This window comes from Ambystoma mexicanum, chromosome 6q, assembly GCF_040938575.1.
Source record: "Ambystoma mexicanum isolate Mex_15411 chromosome 6q, UKY_AmexF1_1, whole genome shotgun sequence".
NCBI lineage: Eukaryota > Metazoa > Chordata > Amphibia > Caudata > Ambystomatidae > Ambystoma > Ambystoma mexicanum.
In genome coordinates this window covers 446,468,871-446,492,715 of record NC_090937.1, presented here as the reverse complement: position 1 = coordinate 446,492,715, position 23,845 = coordinate 446,468,871, and the positions used below count along the sequence as shown (strand labels likewise).

General features: G+C 43.6%; 1 protein-coding gene across 1 annotated transcript in view; it reads left to right on the top strand.

Moving 5' to 3' along the window:
- Positions 1 to 23,845, top strand: part of IFT74 (intraflagellar transport 74) — a 1,698,810-nt gene that overhangs the window by 254,421 nt on the left and 1,420,544 nt on the right. Inside the window, exon 5 of the mRNA XM_069630923.1 lies at positions 18,764 to 18,862. Within this exon, the coding sequence (XP_069487024.1) occupies positions 18,764 to 18,862 (99 nt within the window). The remainder of the gene's footprint in view (positions 1 to 18,763; positions 18,863 to 23,845) is intronic.

Sequence of the window (23,845 nt, the reverse complement as noted above, 5' to 3'; positions counted from 1 at the left end):
AGGATCGGTGGGTGGAAAGCGTGGGATTACTGGCGGCATTAATTCTATTCTGGATAGCGCTCTAGTCCTCATCCAATATGGTGGCCTGCACTATAACTTCCGACTCCTCCCCTTCAGCCGGTGCGTTGTATCTGTGTTTCTCTTGCTACTTCGCTCGCACTCCGGTGCTACTCCTGTGCATTTATCTTACGATTATTCCTTTGAATCCCGGACCCTCCTGGGCCCATCTAATTCGGTATCTGTGTTTTCAATTCTTTTGTTGCCTTTTGTACGTACTTCTTCCTGTTCAACCGCTACCCTTGTTTCTGTTGCTTCTGTCGCCTTTCTTTCTTCCGCCTTGCTGTAACTCACGGCGCCCTGCCATTCTAACCCTGCCGCTTTTATTTAACATGCAAGCGGCAGTGTTCCTATTCTGGACGCGAACAGCTCTCGCGACTTCCATTTCATTTTTCTTACTTGCTTTCGGCAACTAGCCGTTCCTGCTTATCTTAGTATTTCTTCGGTATTGGGGAATTCTTTACCACAGATTATACTTTTACATTTCCTGTCAGCTCCAGTACTTGTTCGGTTCATAATATTCTTCTGTGTGATTGAGCCATTCACATCTTGCAGTATTTGGAAACAACATTTACTTTCTTCTGCAAGACTTCAATACCAGGGTTTTTTCTGCCTTCGGGCTTTTTCCCTGGGGCGAGGCTGGCCCTCCTGGGGGCCTCTCTGGGCAGTATCTCATCTCTGTCACGGTGGCCTCTGGAGGGGCCAGACCTTATTTACACGAAAGAAAAGGTCGGAAACTGAAGGATAACCCACCCAAGGAAAAGAAGAAGGACATTAAGAAGCCCGAAACTGTACGTAAGGATCGTTCCTCTAAGGACTCAGGTGAGGAGAAGGGGGAGTTTGAACCTGAACCTGACAGCATACAACGCCCTACTCCCACTATGGCATCTTTGGAGCAATACCAAGAACTGTTTGCGGCTATGCAGAATTTAACTGTGGAGGTTCAAGCCCTGAGAACGGAGAATATTGCACTCCGACAACAGGTTGTTTTACGTCGGGAGGATCATGGTGACTTGCCCACTATGCCACTCTCCTTCGGCAAGTACAACGGGGACCCTGGAGGGCTTAAGGACTTCTTGGATGCATGTAAGGTGTACTTTGCCTTCAGGACCCATGCGTATGAAACGGCCAGATCAAGGGTCGGTTTCATCATCGCAAACCTTTCCGGAAACGCATTATCCTGGGTCACACCGTTGGTTACTAATAATGACCCATCCCTAGATGATTATGACCGTTTTATGGAACTGTTCAAGGAAAGGTTTGACCGACCTGAGGTTTTCTACTCCTCCTTGGAAGCCATTCTGGATGTTTGTCAAGGCAACTCGGATCTTCAGACCTACGTTTCCCGCTTCCAGAGATTAGCAGCTAAGGCAGACTGGCCAGATTCAGCCCAACAGACCATTTTCAGACGAGGTCTTCACGACGAAATCAAGGATGAGCTGGCTAGAGTTGCCAGACCAGCATCCTTCCGAGATTTGGTAACATTGTCTCTCCAGATAGATTTCCGCCTACAGGAAAGACGACAAGAAAGAAGAGAAAGAAGACGAACCTATGGAACACCTCAGACCATGAGTCTCCCTTCCCCTTCTCCTCAAACACGAACCTCAGCCGGGGCAGAAGAACCCATGCAGATTGGAGCCACTCGAGGTCCCCTGACTCCAGACGAGCGAAGAAGACGACGGGACACAGGATTGTGTATGTACTGTGGGTCTTCCAAACATTTTTTGAGAAACTGCCCGGAGGTACCCCCTCGACGGAAGGGAAACTTCAGCCCCCGCTCTGCTGCAAGGGAAGTGTCGGGGCACTTGATAAATACCCTTGCAACAACTCAAGAACCTTAGACAACACGGAAGAAAACAGTCTGATGGTGTTCAAGGTGAAACTGTGGCTGTCGATTCGGTTCCCATTGAGGTATTAGCCATGTTGGATTGCGGAGCAGCAGGCAATTTCATGGACCTTAGATGGGCCAAGGAACACCAGGTGGATACGAGACTCAAGTCAACTCCTATTCCTGTAGAAGGGGTTGATGGCAGGCCTTTATCATCTGGACCCATCACCTTAGAGACTTTCCCGCTTAAGATGGAGATGGGCCACCATGAAGAAATTTTGGTGTTTGATCAGATCAGAGCCGCTCATTTTCCTGTGGTTATAGGGATCCCGTGGTTAAGAAGGCATAACCCGCAGATTAACTGGACAGACAATAAGGTGAGCTTTGATTCACTGTTTTGTAAGACCAACTGTATGGACCCACCTATTACCCAAACCACCAACGCCAGATCGGAAGAAGGAGGATCTACCCACAATTCCAGAATCATTTCTTCTATCCCTCTTCAATATCAGGCGTTTTCTGAAGTATTCCTGGATACCATACCCAAGATTCTGCCTCCTCATAGGGCAGAGGACTGTTGCATCGATTTGATACCTGAAGCAATAGTTCCCTTCGGACGCATCTATCCGTTATCGCTTCTTGAACGGAAGGCTCTTAGGGAATACTTAAATGAAAATCTACAGAATGGCCTTATCCGAGAATCAAGGTCTTCTTGTGGGGCTTCGTTATTCTTTATCCCTAAGAAGGATACAGTAGAGTTACGTCCTTGTATAGACTATCGAGGCTTGAATAAGGTTACCATTCGTGACAGGTATCCCATGCCACTCATAAGGGATATATTAGAAGCCGTACAAGGATCAGTCTATTTCACTAAACTCGACCTAAGAGGTGCCTATCACCTATTGCGGATAAGACAAGGAGACGAGTGGAAGACGGCATTCCGCACCCCATTTGGTCTATATGAATATAGGGTCATGCCATTTGGCCTTGTAAACGCTCCAGCGATATTCCAAAGATACATGGACAAGGTGTTTTCCGATATGTTGTTCATAACAGTGGTGGTTTACCTTGATGACATCTTGATATATTCCAAGACGCTTTCTGAACACAGAAGACTGGTTGTACAGGTGTTGCAGCGCCTTAAGTTCCATCAGCTGCTGATCAAACCGGAAAAATGCCAATGTGAAGCTACATCAGTATCCTATTTAGGATTCATCCTATCTAAGGAGGGTATAGAGATGGACCCTATCAAGATCAAGGCTATCAGAAGTTGGAAGGAACCTACCAATATAAAGGAGCTACAGAGTTTCCTGGGTTTAGCAAACTTTTATCGGAGATTTATACCCAATTTTTCTAATACTGTACTTCCGCTTACCTCTCTGTTGAAGAAGGGTGTAAGATTCGTCTTTGATGAGGAACCCAGAAGAGCCTTTCTAACACTCAAGGAATGCTTTTCTAAGGCGCCTATACTTATCCAGCCAGATCCCACTAAACCATACATTTTGGAAACGGATGCTTCCGTAGGTGCTGTTGGAGCTATTCTGCTACAGAAGTCAGAGGACGAAGTGGAACATCCTGTGGCCTATTTTTTCAAAGACCCTTACAACTAGTGAGCGCAACTATTCAGTACTGGAAAGGGAACTGTTGGCAATCAAGTTAGCCTGTCAAGAGTGGCGTCATCTGTTGCAAGGGGCCGCTCACAGCTTTGATATCAGAACTGACCATCGTAATCTTAGGGTCTTACAACAAATGGAATGCACCAATGCACGCCATGCCAGGTGGGCCTATTTCTTCCTGCAATATGATTTTAACATTACCTACATTCCGGGTACAGAAAATTTAAGGGCGGATGCCCTGTCTCGTAGTCAAGGGGAAGGCTCTGGAACCTACAGGGGACACGAATTGGTCTTCCCAGGGCTTAGGATTGTTGCATCCACTCTATCCTTTCTTCAAGATTTGATACCTCAATATCAAACAGGCTCAGATCCTCCATCCTCTATCGTCCAAGGCAAGGATGGGTTATATTATCAGGGTGATGCCTTGTTCATTCCCACCAAGAAACTTCAGACTCTAGTCCTGTCTTGGTGCCAAGACTCCCCTTTAACAGGACACCCAGGAGTCAGGAAGACTTATAACTTGCTACGCAGGGGTTTTTGGTGGCCTACCCTGCGGAACGATGTTTGCCGGTATGTTTCTACCTGTTCGGTTTGTGCCTGCAACAAACATCGAACGGGAAGACCGCTAGGATTACTACAGCAAGAAGCCTTACCTGAACGTCCCTGGGAACATATTTCCACTGATTTTATCGTGGATCTCCCTCCTTCGGATGGCATGTCAGTGATCATGGTAACGGTCGATTCTTTCAGTAAGTTGGCTCACTTCTCCGCTTTCAAACAGGTTCCATCAGCCTCAGAGACCGCAGCTGTATTCCTTCGGGATATAGTCCGCTTACATGGGCTGCCTCGGACGGTGGTTTCAGACCGAGGACCTCAATTTACTTCAAAATTTTGGGCTTCTCTTTGCCAGTCACTGGGAATTCACAGGGCTCTTTCCTCGGGTTACCATCCTCAGAGTAATGGACAGACCGAGAGATTGAATGCCAGTCTGGAACAGTATCTAAGATGTTTTTGTAGTCCCCAGCAGGAGAATTGGTATCGCTTCCTCCCACAAGCAGAGTTCGCCTACAACTATGCCCTTCATACTTCCATCCAGATGAGTCCTTTTTTTTGTACCTATGGGTATAATCCCCAACATTTGCCCTGGCTCAGTACCCCTTCCACCAAGATTCCTGCGGTGGACGGGGTTCTGAAGGACTTACATGAGGTACATGAACTTGCGAAAAGAGCACACCTGGTCAGTCAACAGGCTCAAAAGAAGTGGGCAGACAAGAGTAGAAGCCCCAACCCTACGTGGCAGGTGGGACAATTGGTCTGGTTGTCTACCCGTTTCCTGCCCAGGTGGGTCCATTCTGGTAAATTTTCCCCCCGATTCCTCGGACCTTTCCCCATTGTCCAACGGATTAATCCTGTTGCTTTTAAGATCAAACTCCCTGATTACCTCAAGAAGGTACATCCGGTCTTTCATGTCTCCTTACTCAAAGAATACAAGGAGGATCCTTTCCAAAGACCAGTCCACAGGGTACGTGCTCAAGTTAAATCAACACCTGAAGAATATGAGGTGGCCTATTTGGTTGATTCCAGGTACCGCCGGGGTAAGTTACAATACCTAGTGCATTGGAAGGGTTATCCGTTGGATGAGAGATCCTGGGAACCAGTGAGCCATATACATGCACCCCGATTGGTTAGGAGGTTTCACCACTTCCACCCGGGCAAACCAGGGGGACCCCCGAGGAGAAGGGGGTATACTGTCAGGATCGGTGGGTGGAAAGCGTGGGATTACTGGCGGCATTAATTCTATTCTGGATAGCGCTCTAGTCCTCATCCAATATGGTGGCCTGCACTATAACTTCCGACTCCTCCCCTTCAGCCGGTGCGTTGTATCTGTGTTTCTCTTGCTACTTCGCTCGCACTCCGGTGCTACTCCTGTGCATTTATCTTACGATTATTCCTTTGAATCCCGGACCCTCCTGGGTCCATCTAATTCGGTATCTGTGTTTTCAATTCTTTTGTTGCCTTTTGTACGTACTTCTTCCTGTTCAACCGCTACCCTTGTTTCTGTTGCTTCTGTCGCCTTTCTTTCTTCCGCCTTGCTGTAACTCACGGCGCCCTGCCATTCTAACCCTGCCGCTTTTATTTAACATGCAAGCGGCAGTGTTCCTATTCTGGACGCGAACAGCTCTCGCGACTTCCATTTCATTTTTCTTACTTGCTTTCGGCAACTAGCCGTTCCTGCTTATCTTAGTATTTCTTCGGTATTGGGGAATTCTTTACCACAGATTATACTTTTACATTTCCTGTCAGCTCCAGTACTTGTTCGGTTCATAATATTCTTCTGTGTGATTGAGCCATTCACATCTTGCAGTATTTGGAAACAACATTTACTTTCTTCTGCAAGACTTCAATACCAGGGTTTTTTCTGCCTTCGGGCTTTTTCCCTGGGGCGAGGCTGGCCCTCCTGGGGGCCTCTCTGGGCAGTATCTCATCTCTGTCACGGTGGCCTCTGGAGGGGCCAGACCTTATTTACACGAAAGAAAAGGTCGGAAACTGAAGGATAACCCACCCAAGGAAAAGAAGAAGGACATTAAGAAGCCCGAAACTGTACGTAAGGATCGTTCCTCTAAGGACTCAGGTGAGGAGAAGGGGGAGTTTAAACCTGAACCTGACAATAAGTGACGCCAACTGAAGGATCGTCACAACCCACATTTTGGAAAATGGAGCAGAGCTTAAAGTGCTTTTTGTGGCTAGTCACCTGTGTTACCATGTCTTTTGGGGAGAGCAATGCAGAGATTTTCCCGGGAACCAGTTCACCCTGAGAGCAAATAGAAATGGGGGTGGGGGGAGGAATATAAAAAGGGACGAGCAGGATGGGCGACTGCGGGATGTGTAGGTGAGGTTATGGGGCAAGGAGGAGGACCAAGAGACCAGGCGGTGAAAGGACGGTGGAACGGAGCATGGAGCAGACTAGCACAGTAAGTGTTTAAGTTGAGGTATTGATTGGTGAGAGAAAGTGTTACTTGGGTGTGAGTGTGCGTTATGGGGAGTAATATGAGTGAGACTAAGTGGGAGAGTAGGGGATTAATTGAGAAGAATTGAGAAAGGTGACGGGAGAGTTAAAGGAGGGTAGTGTGAGAGAAGCAGGGGTTGAGCTTAGTATAGTGGAGGGTAGTGGGAGGGGAGAGTGCTAGAGGGTAATGGGAGGGGTGGTAGTGGAGGGTAAGAGAAAGGAGTAGATGCGAGACAGAATAATATCAGAGTGACAGACTAGGGAGGGAGAGGAAATGAGTGAATAACAGGATAAGGAATACGAGAGCATGAGAGTGAGAAGAACAAGTGAGCACTGGGCTGTTGGAAGGCACCACATTCTTGTTTTGTAGAAATAATAGTTCATGAGAAGATCAGGCTAGGATCCACACAAAAGACCCCTTTATGCCATTACTGAATATGCTTGAACCGCCTTTGGGATTTGGTGTATTAGTGCGCCCATCTGCAACAGTTTAAAGCAAGTCTGTGCTACTCTTCGCAGTGCCCAATACAATTGTGCTGAGATGCCTCTAGACACAACATGGCTCATGACCAACCACTCTGTAACCATGCCCCACATAGCAGTGTCATGATAGTTTGTGCCCACCATTAATACCATTTCTTCAGTAACCAAGCCCCATGGAGCAAGGTTGAGACACAGTCTATGCCCACCATTAACACAATTAGCAGTCCAAAAACAAGGTTGTGAAAGTAGACGACAGTTGAGCACACATGTCAGAAGCTCCCTTCTTTCTCACCTTTTTATGCTTGTTGGCGTTCTTCCGGGATGTGGCTTCTTTCTTTTTCACCGACCGTGACTTGTATAAGCTGGAACGCGAGTCCTCGGGTTCCAGCGTGGAAGCCGGCTGACAAGCCGGTAGCGTTCGAATATCCAGGAACAATGTCAATTAATCCAGGAAGGAAGATAACGAAAAGGTAAGGAATAGAAGGGGGGGTTCCAGGAGAGAAGGAAGGTAGAATGCATGATAAACAGAGAGCGAACTCGAACACGTCTAGTAACTCGTAGGGGTAGAGTTGAGACGCGCAGAGCCGCGGGGAGTGCCGGTTTTATAGGAAGCTGGCGAGTGCACGCAAAGGCTAGACCGCCGCAGCTCTGTGTCGGCGGCCATTTTGGATGGGTTGCAGAGTTAATGCCACGGTGCATCAAGGACCATGAAGTCCAGAAGGGTCGAACCCGGCCATTCATGACAATACATAAGAGCGGAAATATATGCCTAATCAGATTTTGTTGCTAAAGTAAAAAGAACAAAAATGAAAATATTCACCAAAGCCACACTTGCCGAGGAGAGGCTGCATAGAGGAAACTGCTCTGGAATGGGTGGAAGGACAGACACCAGACTCTTTCGTGCAGTCACTTTTTGGCATTGTACATTATTCTCTACTGCCGGCCCTATACGACAACCTACTTACGGTTTTGACGGCTGGTAGGACTTGAAGGATAGTTTTGAGGCTGTCCGATGGTTTTGAATTGGGCACACATTTTTTTACATCCATTAAGCAACCATTCATAAAAGAGTACTGACTCCTAAACTTCGTTAACTCCTTATTAAGTGTAGTGTATGGCTGCAAGTGCTTCTACTACTGTCAGCCTCCTGCCCCTCATGACTTTTGTTTAATGCTCTTTCGACAGGTTATATAATCTTAGATATTTACCAAACCATCCTCTGAATAAAACCATCTCTTCCATTAACTAAAAGCCTCTGCGACTCATTGCCACTCCCCTCAGCGAGATCTCATTTAAGACAAATCTTCTTACCTTCTTCACTGGACCAGGGCATTTATGACAGGCTCAGCCATGACTCCTCTGGAAACCTTCTCAGCCATTGAATCTGAGACTAAATGCTCCACTAACTGTAGTAGAAATGAAACTCTGGACTTGAATCTAGGGGGGAGTATAGTTAAGTAAATCTTTAATAGCAGCACTGCAGGCTGAACACAAGTACAGACAACGCGCAATCTCTGTTTTTGACACATTAACTCCAATGCAATGAATGGAAATTTCTATGACTTCACTGGGGAGGATTTCACACATTTCAATTAGCTTAAAGGTTTTCTATGAGAAGAAGGAACTGCCTGGTCTCCCAAGGTCAATACTACCATCTTCAAGCGATAGCAACACAGATGTGTATTCATAATACAATTAAGACTCCGGCTTTCTTATTTGTTTGACGCTACTTTGGTTGGTAATATAGGAATATACTTTTAGCATGTTGTTTCCTAACCTCGCTAACATTGCCAAGACAGCAGAAAGATAGCTTGTGAATAAAGAATGCTTCACTGTGCCAACTTTCTTTTATCCATCCTCACTGCAAGCATATAATTCAAAATTGAGTTTCTGTAAAATACTCTAGGACTGGTTCTGAATATAAAGGCCTGGCTTTCTCACATTAGTCTGCGTTTCTGTTTTTTCATTTAAATTCTCTTGCAAACCCTATCTATTCAGTAAAAAGGAACCCCAGCAGTGTGACCATAACAACTCCCTTTCTGATCCTAATGCCCTTTTCATCTGTAACCCATTGAGGTATGCTGTTAATGCAAGTGTCAACTGAGAAAGGGGTGGAGTGCTTCTTTTGTGCGCTATTTGGTGTTCCACAAGAACCAGTATCAGCATCACAAACATTGTTGTGAGCTTACCCCTCTTCTTAATAGGAGTGTGGAAGAAAAATGCAGTTGTTTCATTGATTGCCTAAAGAATGTAAATGGGAAATGTAATGCCGGCAAGCGGAGTCCGGCAGTAGAGCCTGGCAGTCATTGCAGAAGTCTGCCTCTGCTGCCCATAACCTGTGTTGGAGGTGTGTCCTGCTGACCTGGTGTGCCTCAAGCTATAACAACGGCATTACAGCGCGGCAAGCGGAGTCCCGCAGTAGAGTCTGGCAGTCATTGCAGAAGTCTGCCTTTGCTGCCCATTACCTGTGTTGGAGGTGTGTCATGCTGACCTGGTGTGCCTTAAGCTATAACTACAGCATTACAGCGCAGAGCGCGGCAAGCAGAGTTTGGCAGTCATTGCTGAAGTCTGCATTTGCTGCCCATTACCTGTGTTGGAGGTATGTCCTGCTGACCTGGTGTGCCTCAAGCTATAACTACAGCATTACAGCACGGAGTCCGGCAGTAGAGTCTGGCAGTCATTGCAGTCTGTGCAGACTGCAACACTGAAAGAAGCACGCAAATAAGACTGAAAGCACGCCAACAAATGAAACAAGAACACTTGGAGGCGTATTCAAACAGTAAGGTAAAGCCTCGGTCGGAGTTGGTAGTATTTAACTAACTTTGAATGGCAGCTTAATGACTCACTCCATAATTGATCCAGAGGGACAGTGTTGGTTGAATTTTTTCCGAATATGGGGGCTGGAAGTGGTCAATGGGAGAACAATGAGTCACTACCCAGGGAACCATACATTGAGAAATGTTAATTCCCAGAGTACTTTGGATTATTTTGTTATAAGTCCAATTGTTGCTTCTTTTGTAAAAAAAATATGAAAATCAATATAAATGTATGGAGTGATCATGGTACTTTAACCCTTACAATTGAAGTGGATGATATTGCCAACGACCCCAAACCTATGGGGGATATTATACTAAATCATGCTGCATCCTGTATACGATGGTCTGAAGCAAATATTAATAAGACAGCAATGGCAGTGTCACCTGAGAATTTTCCTAATTATGATGTATTTGGAACTTTGACGGTGGTTGAGATTGAACATTGGATTTCGCTATTTACGTATACACATGCCACCGTAGTTGCAAGGAAAATAGGTAATGACCACTGAAAAGAGAAACCGTATGACCGGTATATTAGAGATGCCAAGAGAGAGCGAAGATTAGAAATTTGTATGGCAAAGAAATCTTGTCTCACAGTAAAGGACTTTCATGCTGCCTGTCAAGCTATTAAAAAGAAACGTAGATCCCGAATTACAGGGAAGAGATATTTTGATACGATCAGTCACTGGCAGAAAACGGTACACATATTTTGTACCAAAAATACCAGAAATATCTGGGTCCTTTTGGGCGAGGCAAGGAGAAGAGGTAAAATGCAATTGATTAATCCCATAGGAGCACAACACTGGGAGCATTTCTTGGGTAATCGAAACTGCTGAGCTAGTAAAGATAATCAAGTGGAAACACTTACGGCACCAACTAGTTCCCCATTTAGTGGGGCCCATGATATATTGCTAACCAAGATCCAGAGACTTAAATCCTCAGGCCTGGCAAACATAACACGCAAGAGTCAACCGGAATTTTGGACTGGACTGTTAAAAATCCTTTTTGATAAGGTTCTAACTGAAGGTATGATAACACCATCATGGCAGACTGCCTTCTTAATACCTATTTTTAAAAAGGCGATAAAATGGACCCTAGCAGTTATAGTGCTGTCCATGCTTGACTGTTACAGGCAAGTTATTTGCATCAATATTTCTCGACAAGCTTCAGGCATGGGTGGACAAGTCGGGTCTTCTTTGTCAATTTCAATTGGGATTTAGACGCGGGTATTCGACTGTGCATAATCTGGTCATAATGGATACATTGCGTACAAGAGCTAGATCAAAGGGTAACACACCCCTATACACTCTATTTGTGGGCTTCAAAGCAGCTTTCGAACCTAATACCTAGAGAAAAGATGTGGGCAAAACTCAAGCTAATGGGTTGTCCTGAGGGTATGTTATATTACCTTAGATTATTGCACTTTAACACCAGTGCTTCCCTGAAATTAGACTCGCAAGGGAATATGACTAGGTCAATAATTCAAAATAGAGGGGTTAAGCAGGGGTGTGTTAGAGCCCCTTTAGTATACAACTTGTTTCTTTATGATTTACCGATTGCTGTAAGGTCCGTTTATAACTGCCCGCCAATGATAGGTTCTGCCCATTGTCCAGTTTTGGCCTATGCAGACGATTTGGTGATCTTGGATCATACATTTAGTGGCCTATGGAGATCCATGGAAGCGCTCTGGGCATTCGCAGACTGTAATGGCTTAATTATCAACCGTGATAAAACACAATTGATGGTCTACACCAACAGGAAGATTACTCGCCCTAGGCTGACGATACAAGAACTAGAGATCTCTTATACGCCTCAGTACAAATACCTGGGAATTGAAATTGATGACAAGGGAGACTATCCCTCATGTAAACAAGCACGAATCACTGGAGCTGCACAGATTACAGCTATGGTGTAACGTTTTACCATCGATTATGAGGGATACACAGCCCGTCAGTTATACACCCAGGTATTGGCCCTGGTGATAACATATGGACTGGAATCACTTATCTATGGATTTAAGGTGGCTCCAGACCATAGAGAGCAAATACTAGAGGAAAATTTTAGGTCTCCCGGATTGTATCCCAATGGCGATAATCAGGCTGGAATTAGGTCTAATGTCATTTAAATCGATTGTGTTAAAAAAACGGGCAGAAATGTACATCACAATGAGTAATAACCCTACCAACAGCCTGTTAATGGCCATGTATCAGGAAACACTTAAGGAGTCCACGTCTTGTCAATTAAAAAAAACATAGAAACATTCTTTGAGGAGATATGTTGGATACAGAGAAAGGGGAATGATATCATTAAAATGAAACGTGCACTGGTTAGACGTACTTTATGCATTTAAGAAGCCACAGAAGTATTTTAATCTCTCCCCTTCTCCAAGACTCAGACGTTTCATTCTGCTTTTGAGATTGGACCATCTGCCTGTATTGTCAGTTACTGGGACCATTAGCCATATAATATGGGCATACCGATGGTGTCGGATATGTAAGAACAGGGATATTATTGAAACTGCCAAGCACTTGTTATCAGAATGTCCTAATTTAATCGAGCTATACTTTAGCTCATATGGTAGATATGTGCATAATCCAGACTAAATAGATGGTATGGCGTTTTGGTTACAGTGTATCAACACAAGGAATATGAAAGTATACATCTCAATGTATTATGTCTGGCAAAAGGTAGAAAGGATTCTGGGAATAACTATTTAGAATCTGAACTGTATGCCGATTGTTTCCAAAATTAAATACATATATGGAGACTATGAGGCTAGCTGGAAATATGAAGAATTGTGAATAAATGTACTCAGGCAATGATGAGTAAATTCAAATTGGGTATAAATACATCGTAGAGTGATTAAGATTAGAATGTTATGTAGATGCAGTATTGCTATTGATTGCTTGTGATTGGTCAATTGGATAATTGTTTAAACATTGTAAATTTATGTTTTTAGGATATTTTACATTTTTGCATTTAAGTTTGTATTTAGGATATTACTTTGGATGAAATTTAAGATTGAGTTTATTTATATTTATGTAATGTGAAAAGTTTACTTGTAAACTGTAACACATTAAATTACCTGTAACCTTATGAATAGCAGGGCAATCTAATGAAGTTGCTGCCAAATAATGAAATGTAGCATGATCAAATTCTGTGCTGTTGTTAATTACATGCAATGAGTTGCAGAATATATTATTAGTTACTTGTTATTGTTGATTTGAAAATCAATAAATACATTTAAATACATGCAGAGGCGGCCGAAAACCACGAGGAGGGGGAAGAGGAGCAGGCAATGCAATGAGCAATACCCCGGCCAGACAGCTGCGCTCTGGAAAATAACAGAGAAGAATGTAGAGGATGAGACAAATCTAAGAATAATTAATTTATCTGATCATGTCCTCACCAACAACCAGATAAAAGTACTAAATCTGGGCTTAAACTTCTGCCCGAAAGCAAAAAATGACTACGTGCAAACACGAATTGACTTTGATCAGTATATACGCAAAATACGTCTTAAAAAATTCTTCGCAATGAACGAGTACAAAAGACGCCCTAAAGAGAAGGAGATGGGTAAAACAGAGGTTCAAATCAAGGAGTTAAACATCTTAACAGATCTGGTTAATCTGGAGAAGGGGATAGCAGTAGGGGTAGAATGTGAACCCCTAGATTTGGAAGAATTGAACATTAGAACAGACTGGACTACTAAAAGTCAATTAAAATCCAAGTCTAAATTTAATCCAGTGGCAAACCTAGGAAACAACATAGAGGCATTTCAGTGCTTAGTAATTGAAGATCTAAAAAAACTCAGAAGAAAGGGACAGAAAAGGATATGGAATGACAATCTATCATTCGGTGACAGACAGGCATTACAAGAGTTGCACGAACTGAAAAACTGCATCATTAAGCCTTCGGACAAGGGGCGCAATATAGTCTTACAAAACAGGAATGACTATATCAAAGAAGCTTATAAGCAATTGAAGGACAGCAAATGCTACAAGAAAATCGATCAGAATCCCATTAAAGAACTTGAAAGCAAAATCAATATGCTACTTGCAGAATGGGAAGCTAAGGGCCTACTGTCAGAAGAAAGCCGAAAATTTCTAACTGTCACCAATTCAATTACACCCACTATATACTTCCTTCCCAAAGTACATAAAAACATGAAGAAACCCCCAGGAAGACCCATTGTCTGTTTGATAGGCTCTGCATTGGAAAATATGTCGAAATACATAGATGAAGTTCTCTTTCCATTTGTGTTAACACTACCATCTTACCTAAGAGATACGACAGATTTCCTATCAAAAATAGAAGACATTCCCTGGGAGAAAGAATACCTACTTGCCAGTATGGATGTGGTTTCACTATATACATCGATCGACCATGAATATGGGAAACAGGCATGTCAACACTTTCTACAGACCCGATCCCTTAATTATCTGGAACATTCACAAATGGTACTCTCAATGATAGACTTATGTCTGACGAACAACATTTTTCTCTTCAATAATGAATATTTTAAACAACTGCAAGGAACTGCCATGGGCACCACATTTGCGCCGTCCTATTCTAATTTAACCATGGGTGCATGGGAAGAACGAGATGTCTGGACAGAAGTAAACCTCGAGTATACCAACAATATCATTCTCTGGTTGAGATATATCGATGACCTCTTCATCATATGGAAAGGAACCGAGCAAGGATGGACAGACTTCGTTAACCGACTCAATTCTAATAATAACAATCTCCGATTTACAGAAACACATAGTCGCACTTTGATCACTTTCCTGGATGTCAACGTAAGGATAGTAAACAATAAAATAACCAGCGAACTATACAGAAAAATCACAGGGACCAATGCCCCTCTCCACGCATACAGTGGACATCCAAAAAATTTGATATGGAGCGTCCCTTACGGAGAGTTTATACGGTTACGAAGAAACAACAGCAGTTTGGAATCCTATGATACAGAGAGCAGAATAACTGCCCAAGCCTTCGCCAGACAAAGGTACCCTAAAAGAGTGGTTGAAAGGGCATACCTCAAAGCAAGAGCAAAGGAACGTTCTACTCTCCTAGCAGGAACAGGAGACAATGAGAGAAGGAATATGGAGAAGGACAATACTCGATTAATTCTAACATTTGACACTCGAGCACCAGAAATTAGGCGTATTTTAACCAATCACTGGAGAATTCTTATGGCAGATCAAGATCTCAACAGAAACCTCCGAAATCGGCCACAGATAACCTTCAGAAAAAACCGATCAATAAGAGATACCTTGGTGAAAAGTTACATGACCCAGGAAAATGAGACTAATGACATAAATTGGTTATCAAGCAACAAAAAAGAGGGTTTTTTCAAATGCACCCACTGCAACATTTGCAAATATGCCAAACCCAGGAGTTTTTTTAAACATCCCATCACTGATCAAACTGTCAACATACAGGGGAAAATTACCTGCGAAACGGAATACGTTGTCTATGTGCTGACCTGTGCGTTTAACAAGTGGTACATAGGAAGCACCAAATGTAAATTAAAGACACGGATACAACAGCATGTACGGGCCATCATCAATAACGATGTAAACTACCCAATGGCCAAACATTTCGCAGAATTCCATGACAAAAAGATGGACAGCTTTGGGTTTTTTGGGGTGCACAGAACAGAGACAGGACCCAGAGGAGGTGATAAAGAGAAACTCCTGAGACAGAAAGAGACTTGCTACATATTGGATTTCGACAGTAAAACCCCAAATGGACACAACATAGATGAGGAACTGTATACCTTTTTAGGCCAGTGACAAATTGCCAGAAAAGATGTATTCAAATCTAACCCCTTTTTTTGGAATGTGGGTGTCTGTCCTTTATCATTTCAAATTTTAAATTCTAATTCTCATATTCTTATATTCCTATATTCTTATATCTTATTTTCTATTTATATTTTTCATTTATATTTTTTCTAGTTTTTTTACTATGGTGTAATGAAAAGAAAAAATGTAGGATTCTCAAATTCTCTTTGTGGAATCAGGGGTAAAGAAAAGGAAAGGATAAGAATGCTGGTCATCAACACTTGCCCCGTGATCATTATCAAAACATCTTAAATAATTGGAATTCCACATTGTTTTAATTCGTACAGGATACGATTTTAACCTTTTGGTGGTTGCTTTCTTTACTGTTTATTTGGTTTACACTTGTGTGGGATGCAGTTGCGCCCTCCCCCTTGTTTTTACAAACCAGAGTTTGACATATAACCGTTATAGCAGAGCCTGAACTAATAATTGTCAAGATAATATGCTGCAATAGACAACACGGTAGTACTTTAGATAAATCGGATGAGTCCTAGTCTGGCATTTTGCATTAGCAAGTATATTCACATAATGTATATATTTTTTATTGACTGTTGCACTCTAAAGAGATCGGTGCAATGTTTAGCGATTACTGTACCTCAAAGAGTTGGTTGTATTGTATTTTTACATGTTGCGGGCACTATGCACTTTATAATGATCCCGGCATTTCACCGAGATATCTCAATGATGAGATCCAATATACGATTATCTGGAGCAAGAATAATTAGATTGTCAACAGTAGTCGTTATATTACCAAACATATTTGCACTTTGCACCTTATAGTGACTTTTGCACATTCAAAGATCGATGCACTTTACTACTTTGTTGTTTGCACTAAGCACTTTAGAGTGACTGTGTATTTTATAGAGGTACTACAGCAACAAGACTCTTTTTAGAACTGAGGGCAGCCAATACACGTACTGGATCATCAACAGGCATTTGGCACACAACGGGGCCCCAAGGGGAAGCTCTTACCTTTCGAGGCAGACCATGGCGGACCATTAATGAGTTTGAATTACACTCAGTTTCAAACTCAGATTGCACACTCTTAAGGAGAGAACCACTCCAATTAGGTGGATGTGGCATTGATAACTATGCAACCAGCATAGGATCAATAACACTAAGATGGCCGCCATGAGCCGACCTCGAATGGGCTGAGTTTTGAAATGGAGTCCCGTTTCTATGTCGGCACAAAAGATTGCCGCACGCTCTGCCTAAGGGTTTAAAACTCTATGGTTTAACAGGAACGAATTGTTGTGATCAAGCGGCGAGGAAAGCCGCGAAACGCGTTAACGTTCCTAAACGCGCACATTTTTGCACTTTGGGAGAGCCTTATTTCTATGGCTTTTTTATTATATTTTGCCACTTTGCAAGGCACTAATAAAGAACATATCTTTTTTTCTCAACTTGGATGTCCGGACATTGTTTATTTCGAAACTATGAAGAGTGCTACTCACCCAGCCTGACGTCTTTTTCAGTGCTTTAAAGACATTTAAATACATGTGGTAAACCTACATTTTTATTGAAAACTTAGATGTAATGTTTTTCAAATCTTTATTGATTTAGAAGGTAAATATTTGTCAAACATCATTTATGTCCTTGATCAACTAGATTTATCCAAGATATAAAACACGTATATGGAGGTTTGGAGATACTTGATAGTCAGAAAGCAAGGGCAATATCAGAGGCTGCAAAGGACATGCTTAATCCCTATGCTTTTGTCCCTATTCTGTTCTATTTGCTGAAGGAAGTTTCTTGCTGTCTCATGTTTTCCATACAGTTTTGTGTGCCAAATCTAGATTGCCAAAAATCATTAAAATTGATGTTATTCTATAATGCACCTTTTTCTAAACAATCCACTGTTAAAGGCTGTCATGCAATTTTATAATGTACTATCAAAAAGTACCAGTTCTCCGAACGGGTTCTGTACACTGTCATGATAATCCTCTTTGATAACAATTGTTGAACATCAATGATACTGTAGGTCGCTATTCCGTTTTGCTTATCGCTTCATGTGCTTTGCACCCTGAAGTAAACTGCACTGAGAATGGGCGCTTGTGGCTGGCTGACCTACCCCGGAGCATATGTTGGGGGAAGGCGAGAGTTGGTGTGCAGCTGCATAGTGGGACCTTCTGTGCTCTCTCCCCATCTGTCACCTCACCCTGGTGTGGTGCAGTTTGGTGGGAGCAAATATCTTGGAAACTGCAACCTAGGGCCTTGAAACATGGTTTTCGAGGTTCCTAAATTTAGTTCCTCGTGTCGAGACCGATCCTTCTACCACCACATTGATGTTTCGCCGATTTCAGGCAACCACCCCATGTTTGAAGGTGCTGAAATCCGGGTCAAGGGGTGGGGTGTCCAAATTTCATGTAGCCAGTAATTTCTGGAGGGTCCAAAGAGATAACTATGCACAATTCGGTGCGGACTGGTGAAACTGGAATTGTATAAGGAACAATGCTTTGCCAAGCCACAAGCCCACAATCAAATGTTGACTTGTGCTGAAATCTGGGGTCAGGGGCACATGTCATGTAGCCAGTAATGTTCTGAGGTTCCTAACAGGTAACTATTCAAAATGTGCACAGATTGGTGAAACAGTGTGGAATTGTGGTGATAGTGCGCAGTACAAATATCCTTTAATATTAACATTGTATAAGGAACAACGCTTTGCCAAGCCAAAAAAACCACAAACAATTGTGCTGAAATATGGGGAATGCAGTGGGGTGTCACATAGCCAGTATTGTCCGGAGGGTCCTAACAGGTAACTCTGCAAAATTTGGTGCTGATTGGTGAAACAGTGTGGAATTGTATAAGGAACAACACTTTGCCACAAACCCAGCCACCCACAAATTCGCACTTTTATAAATAGATATTTTTCAATAGTAAATATAACATGTTTGACTGATTCAATCTGTGTACATTCTAAGGCCGAAGGAGAAGCAGTGCTTATTTCTTCTAGGATTTAGCAGTGATTCAGGCTCTTTTGAAGCTCAGAAGAATCTGGAAGCAACCCCAAATGATGTCTCATATTCTATATGCTGTTGGTTTGTAGGATTCGTTTTACTTGAATTGTGGCCATCTAATTGATTTGGGTTTTATATGTCAATCTCTAGAAGCAAAGTGAGTGAACTTACAACAGAAATGAACAAACTGAAGAAGGAAATCGATCTATACAATCAGGAGAATTCTGTCTATCTGTCCTACGAGAAGAGGTTAGTTGTTTCTTGGTTGACATTTTTTTTGTTACACCACATTGTTATTGATATGCTGCATGAGACAATTTGTAGGTGGAAAGAGAGCGTGCGTATTCTTGTATTTATGGCTGCTTCTGGCCATGACCATGCCCGCTAGACGAGCTCACATACAATCCCTATTTCTGATGTCCTCAAGTGAAACTACCCTTCTTCAGCATTTCCCAGCATGTAGATATAAAATACTGGGGTAGGAATCCCTCGTATACTTTTAAGCGAATAAGTTAAAAAAAAAACTTTCCCACATTTTCCAATATATGTTTTTAAATACACAGGCAGACCAATATGTGTTCACCACAGTGGCCTTGGTTTGAATTAATAACAGTTAACACACCGGGTTAATGCACCCTCTTCTGAGCGCTCTATTTATTCTGAAGTTCACAGGTTTAAATATCAGTGAATCAACCCAGCCTTTACTCCAGTGGAAGCCAATAAAATGAGTACCGTTAAACTGATCAATAGTACCATCTGTTATTGACAGTGCTTCAAAACAGCAAAGTTGTTAATAATGCAATCCAGTCTTCCATACAATGTATATATTGTGAGTTGATGATGACATAGTCATATGTCATATTTTAGATCCCTGAATATGAATTCAGTAGCTACTTCTGGAGATGTTACCTCCATTAGTTATGTTACCTCCATTTGTAAAGCGCACAGTCACAAAAAAGGCATCATGGCGCTAGAGAGGAGGAGAAGACAGAAGGACAGAAAGACAGACAGAAACTACTCAGAACAAAAGGGTTTCCAGATGGTGTTATCCGTAGCACAGGGAGTGCATGGAAGCTTGCTCCATAAAATCACGGCAGCCATTGAAAAAGCATGGCCACCGATCCTAGCTCGGTGAAACCTAGGAACCTGAATCAAGTAATCAGAGGCGGACCGAAGAGCTCTATTAAGAATATAGTAACATAACTTCTTCTGCAAGAACTTAGCCACAAGGCCATAGAAACCCTTGTGTACAATACAAAGGAACTTGAACTGGATACGACGACTAACAGGGAGCCAATGGAGGTGTTGCCGAGTAGGGGAGATATGATCCTGGATAGAAACACCAGAAACCAATTTGGCAGCAGTGTTTTGCAATATCTGAAGACGGTTGAGTAAGTATAGGGGCTGCGACAGGTAAAGAGCATTATAATAGTCTAGGGTTCCAAAGACAGAGTAAGCAACCACAGGGGCACACATTTTTCGGGGGAGGAAAGAAAGAATCTTCCATAAGATTTTAAGCTTGAAATGGCTCCCTTGGCAAACAGAGCTGACTTACGCGCACATAGAGAGGGTGGTTGAGATGATAACGCAGAGGTCCTTACAACAGCAGCAGGTTTAGGGAAAAGGCCAAGAGAACAGGGCCAATACTCTGGGTCCAGACCAAGGTTGAAGGGACGACACCCACAATGACAACCTCGGTCTTGTTGCTATTTTATGTCTGAGCCCATTCAGACTCATCCAGTCACCAACAGCAGTTAGACAATTCCTAAGATTGGCAGAGGCCACGGGAGAGGCCAGATCAATAGACACTAATATCTGGCTATCATCCGCATAGATTAAACAATGGAGCCTAAATGACTGGATGAGTTTGGCCAATGGCTGCACATAAATGTTGAAAAGGATCGGCGACAGAACCAAACCCTGGGGGGCCGCGCAGGAAACAAGGACCGAAGCAGAGCTGAAAGGAGGTAAGGACAAAGACTAGGAACGATTAGTGAGAAAAGAAGGAAACCAGGTCAGCACAGTGCCAGAAACGCCAGCCATAGTCAGTCTTTTGAGCATAATAGTATACTCAATGGTATCAAAAAATCTGCTGAAAGATCAAGTAAAATCAGCACTCCGATACCACCTAGGTCAGAAAGAATGGTGAGATCATCAATGACTGAGACCATCGCTGTCTCTGTGCTCTGACCAGGAAGAAACCTGGACTGAAAGGGGTCAAAAAAAGAATGAGCTAATAAGAGGAAAGCAAAGGAGTGACTAAAGATTGAAGGATTGCATAGCTTGTAATAGTTGAATGTGATGATGGCATAAAGACGTCTGGGTCCCTCGATCGCTAGATTCAGCAGCTCATGGTGAGTGACAAGAGGCAAAAGGGAAAAATCATATGGGACATATTCTTAAGAGAGGTTATATAAAGATCTTGTTTTTGCAAAACATCATCAAAGTGTACGATAGCCCTTACGACTAACCCCTATTGTTTGTTTACTCAATTTTTTAAAAAATGTCTTTATTGTTTTTACAACAAAAACATAACATACAAACACTGATAACATAATTGGCATATTGGCACCTTGCATGGATTTTGTCCTGCTTCTACTGTCCCGGAACTCTCTCCGGCGACCTTATTGTTTCGATCCGACCCATTCGTTGGGGCAGTCACTGGCCCTCTTTACAAATCAGGCGTTAAGGGTTTAACGGCGCCGTCGGCGCTGTTAACCCTTAACGCCTGATTCACACTTTAACGCCTGCTTTTTGCAGGCGTTAAAGTCGAAGGCGCTAAGCGACCTTGGTGCTAATTACGGCACCGTAATTTACGGTGCCGTAATTAGCGCCTTCCCCATCCCCATTATGCCCTATGGGGCAAAAATGGGAATGGGGAAGGGCAAATGGTGAATGGGGAATTACTGCCCCACTCACCTTGGAATGGGGCGGTAATTCCGCCATCCACCATGGCGGAATCCGGCATGGACCATGGTGCTAATAGAACCATGGTCCACCGCCTGACTTGTAATGAGGGCCACTGAGTCTAGTCCGTATATTGTCTTATCTCGGGGCTTTGTACACGGCCTTCCTGCTTTGCTTATTGGTCCTCTGTTTCCGTAGGGTCTTCGCTGTCTCCCTCTACTCCGCAGCCAAACAAATCCTGCATTAGGGAGTTCCATGCGGTTCGTTTTTGCGCTGTTTCGTCTTCTCCTCTTTTCACTGCTCTTATCCAAACCGCAATCTCTGCCAGCGTCCACTTCTGAAGGTCTGACCACCATGATTCTATGTTCAGACCCTCCCTTGACTTCCATGTCATTGCTATTCTTCTTTTGGCCAGTATACATATTAGGTCCTTCATTTTCGCTAGATGCGACTCCTGTTTGCTCCCTCTTGGAAAGAGGCCCAGTAAGTACGTCTCCGGATGCTCCGCCTGATTTTGGAGTCCACTTTGTGCTATCTTGGTTCTGATCTTATCCCAAAAGGCCTGTATCTGTGGGCAAGTTCAAAACATGTGTGCCATGTCCGCTTCATCTGCTGAGCAGCGGGGGCACCTATTCTGGTTCCCCATCTGCATCTTATTCATCCTCTTGGGTGTAAGATATGCTTTATGCGTTGTATATAGCTGTGCATGTCTGAACCTTGCGTATCTAGACACTTTTTTGGGGTATTGCAGTGCCTTGGTCCATTCTTGGTCGCTGAGGGGCCTCCGAGGTTCCTCCTCCCAGCGCTGTCTTGTGTGTTGCTCCTGCGGGTTGTCTGCTCTTAATAATTGTTCATATAGCCTGGAGGTTGTGTGTGTTCCCTCTGCTATGTCATACCATGAATCTAATGTCGTCTCCTCCTCCTGGCTTATCCATTCTGGCCATCTTTTCTTAATATTTCTTATCATACCATTGTATAGGATGAATTGGCCCTCATGTATTTCATGTTCATCCACCATTTCTTGGAAATCCGCCCACCTTTCCTCTCTCCTCAGGTCCCCAATTTGTGCTACACCTTTGGCTTCCCAGTGCACTCTGTATGCTGCTAGTGTGTTTGTGTCCCCGCCCAGTAGTCCCGCTAGGGGGATTTGTGCCGAGCATGGATCTTTTGTCCCTTGGAGTTTCCACGCCGTATTCCATAGCCCTACGGCGATGTTGAGGATGTTCGGTAGGGTCTTGAGCAGGGGTCTGTCAAGCCATGGTATTTCTCTTAGATAATATTGCTTCAGTGCTGGCTGAAAGATGATTGCGTCTATTGATTCGTCCTCTCCCAGCCACTTGACTGCAAACTGCAGCTGCCCTGCTAGATAGTACTTTTCGAAGTCCGGTAGTCTTATACCCCCTTTTTCATAGTCCTTTTGCAGGGTCCTTATCGCGATCCTGTTTCTCCCCCCCCCCCCATAAGAAGGTACGTGTAATCGTGTTTAGTTTGATGAAAAAGGCCCTGGGAAATGCTGTATGGGATGTTCGTGAAGTGGGATAGTAGGCGCGGCAGTATCACCATTTCAGGAGGGCTGCTCTCCCCATCATCCCCAATGGAAGTGTTCCCCAGAAGGCCAATGACTGCTGTGTTTTTTCTAGGGCAGCCAGTTTGTTGGTTTTATGGGTATCGGCGGTGTCATGATGTATATCTATACCCAGGTATCTCAAGGAGCGTGGTGCCCATGTCAGACCCAGATCTGGAAGGCTATCCGCGGGGACCCGTTTTAGGCCTGCTAGGGGGAAGACTAGGGACTTCTCCCTGTTGATTGCTATGCCCGAAAGTCTGGTATATGCTCCGATCGCCTCTATGAGACTGGGTAGGTTTGTGGCCGGGTTCTTTACAAATAACAACATGTCACCGCGTATAACGAGTTTTGGTGGAGCACCCCATCTATGTCTATCCCGGTGTCTCCATATTCTGCTCTGAAAAGGACCGCAGGTGGCTCCAGAGCCAGGATATACAACATTGGTGACAGTGGACATCCATGCTTGGTTCCCCTATGTATTCTCCACTCTTTTGAGATGAATCGTCCTGTTTTCACCCTTGTTCTGGGTTCTTTATATAACAGTCTAATCCATCGGAGGAACCCCTCCCCAATACCGAAGTGAGCGAGTACACTCACCAGCCACTCCCAGCACACAGTCGAAGGCTTTGACAGCGTCCGGGGACACTATTGCGCTCTTATCCTGTCTTCAGTTTGTCTCGTCTATCACGTGGTGTAATCTACGGAGATTCCATGACGTGTTCCATCCCGGGACATAGCCCGCTTGGTCCGGGTGAATC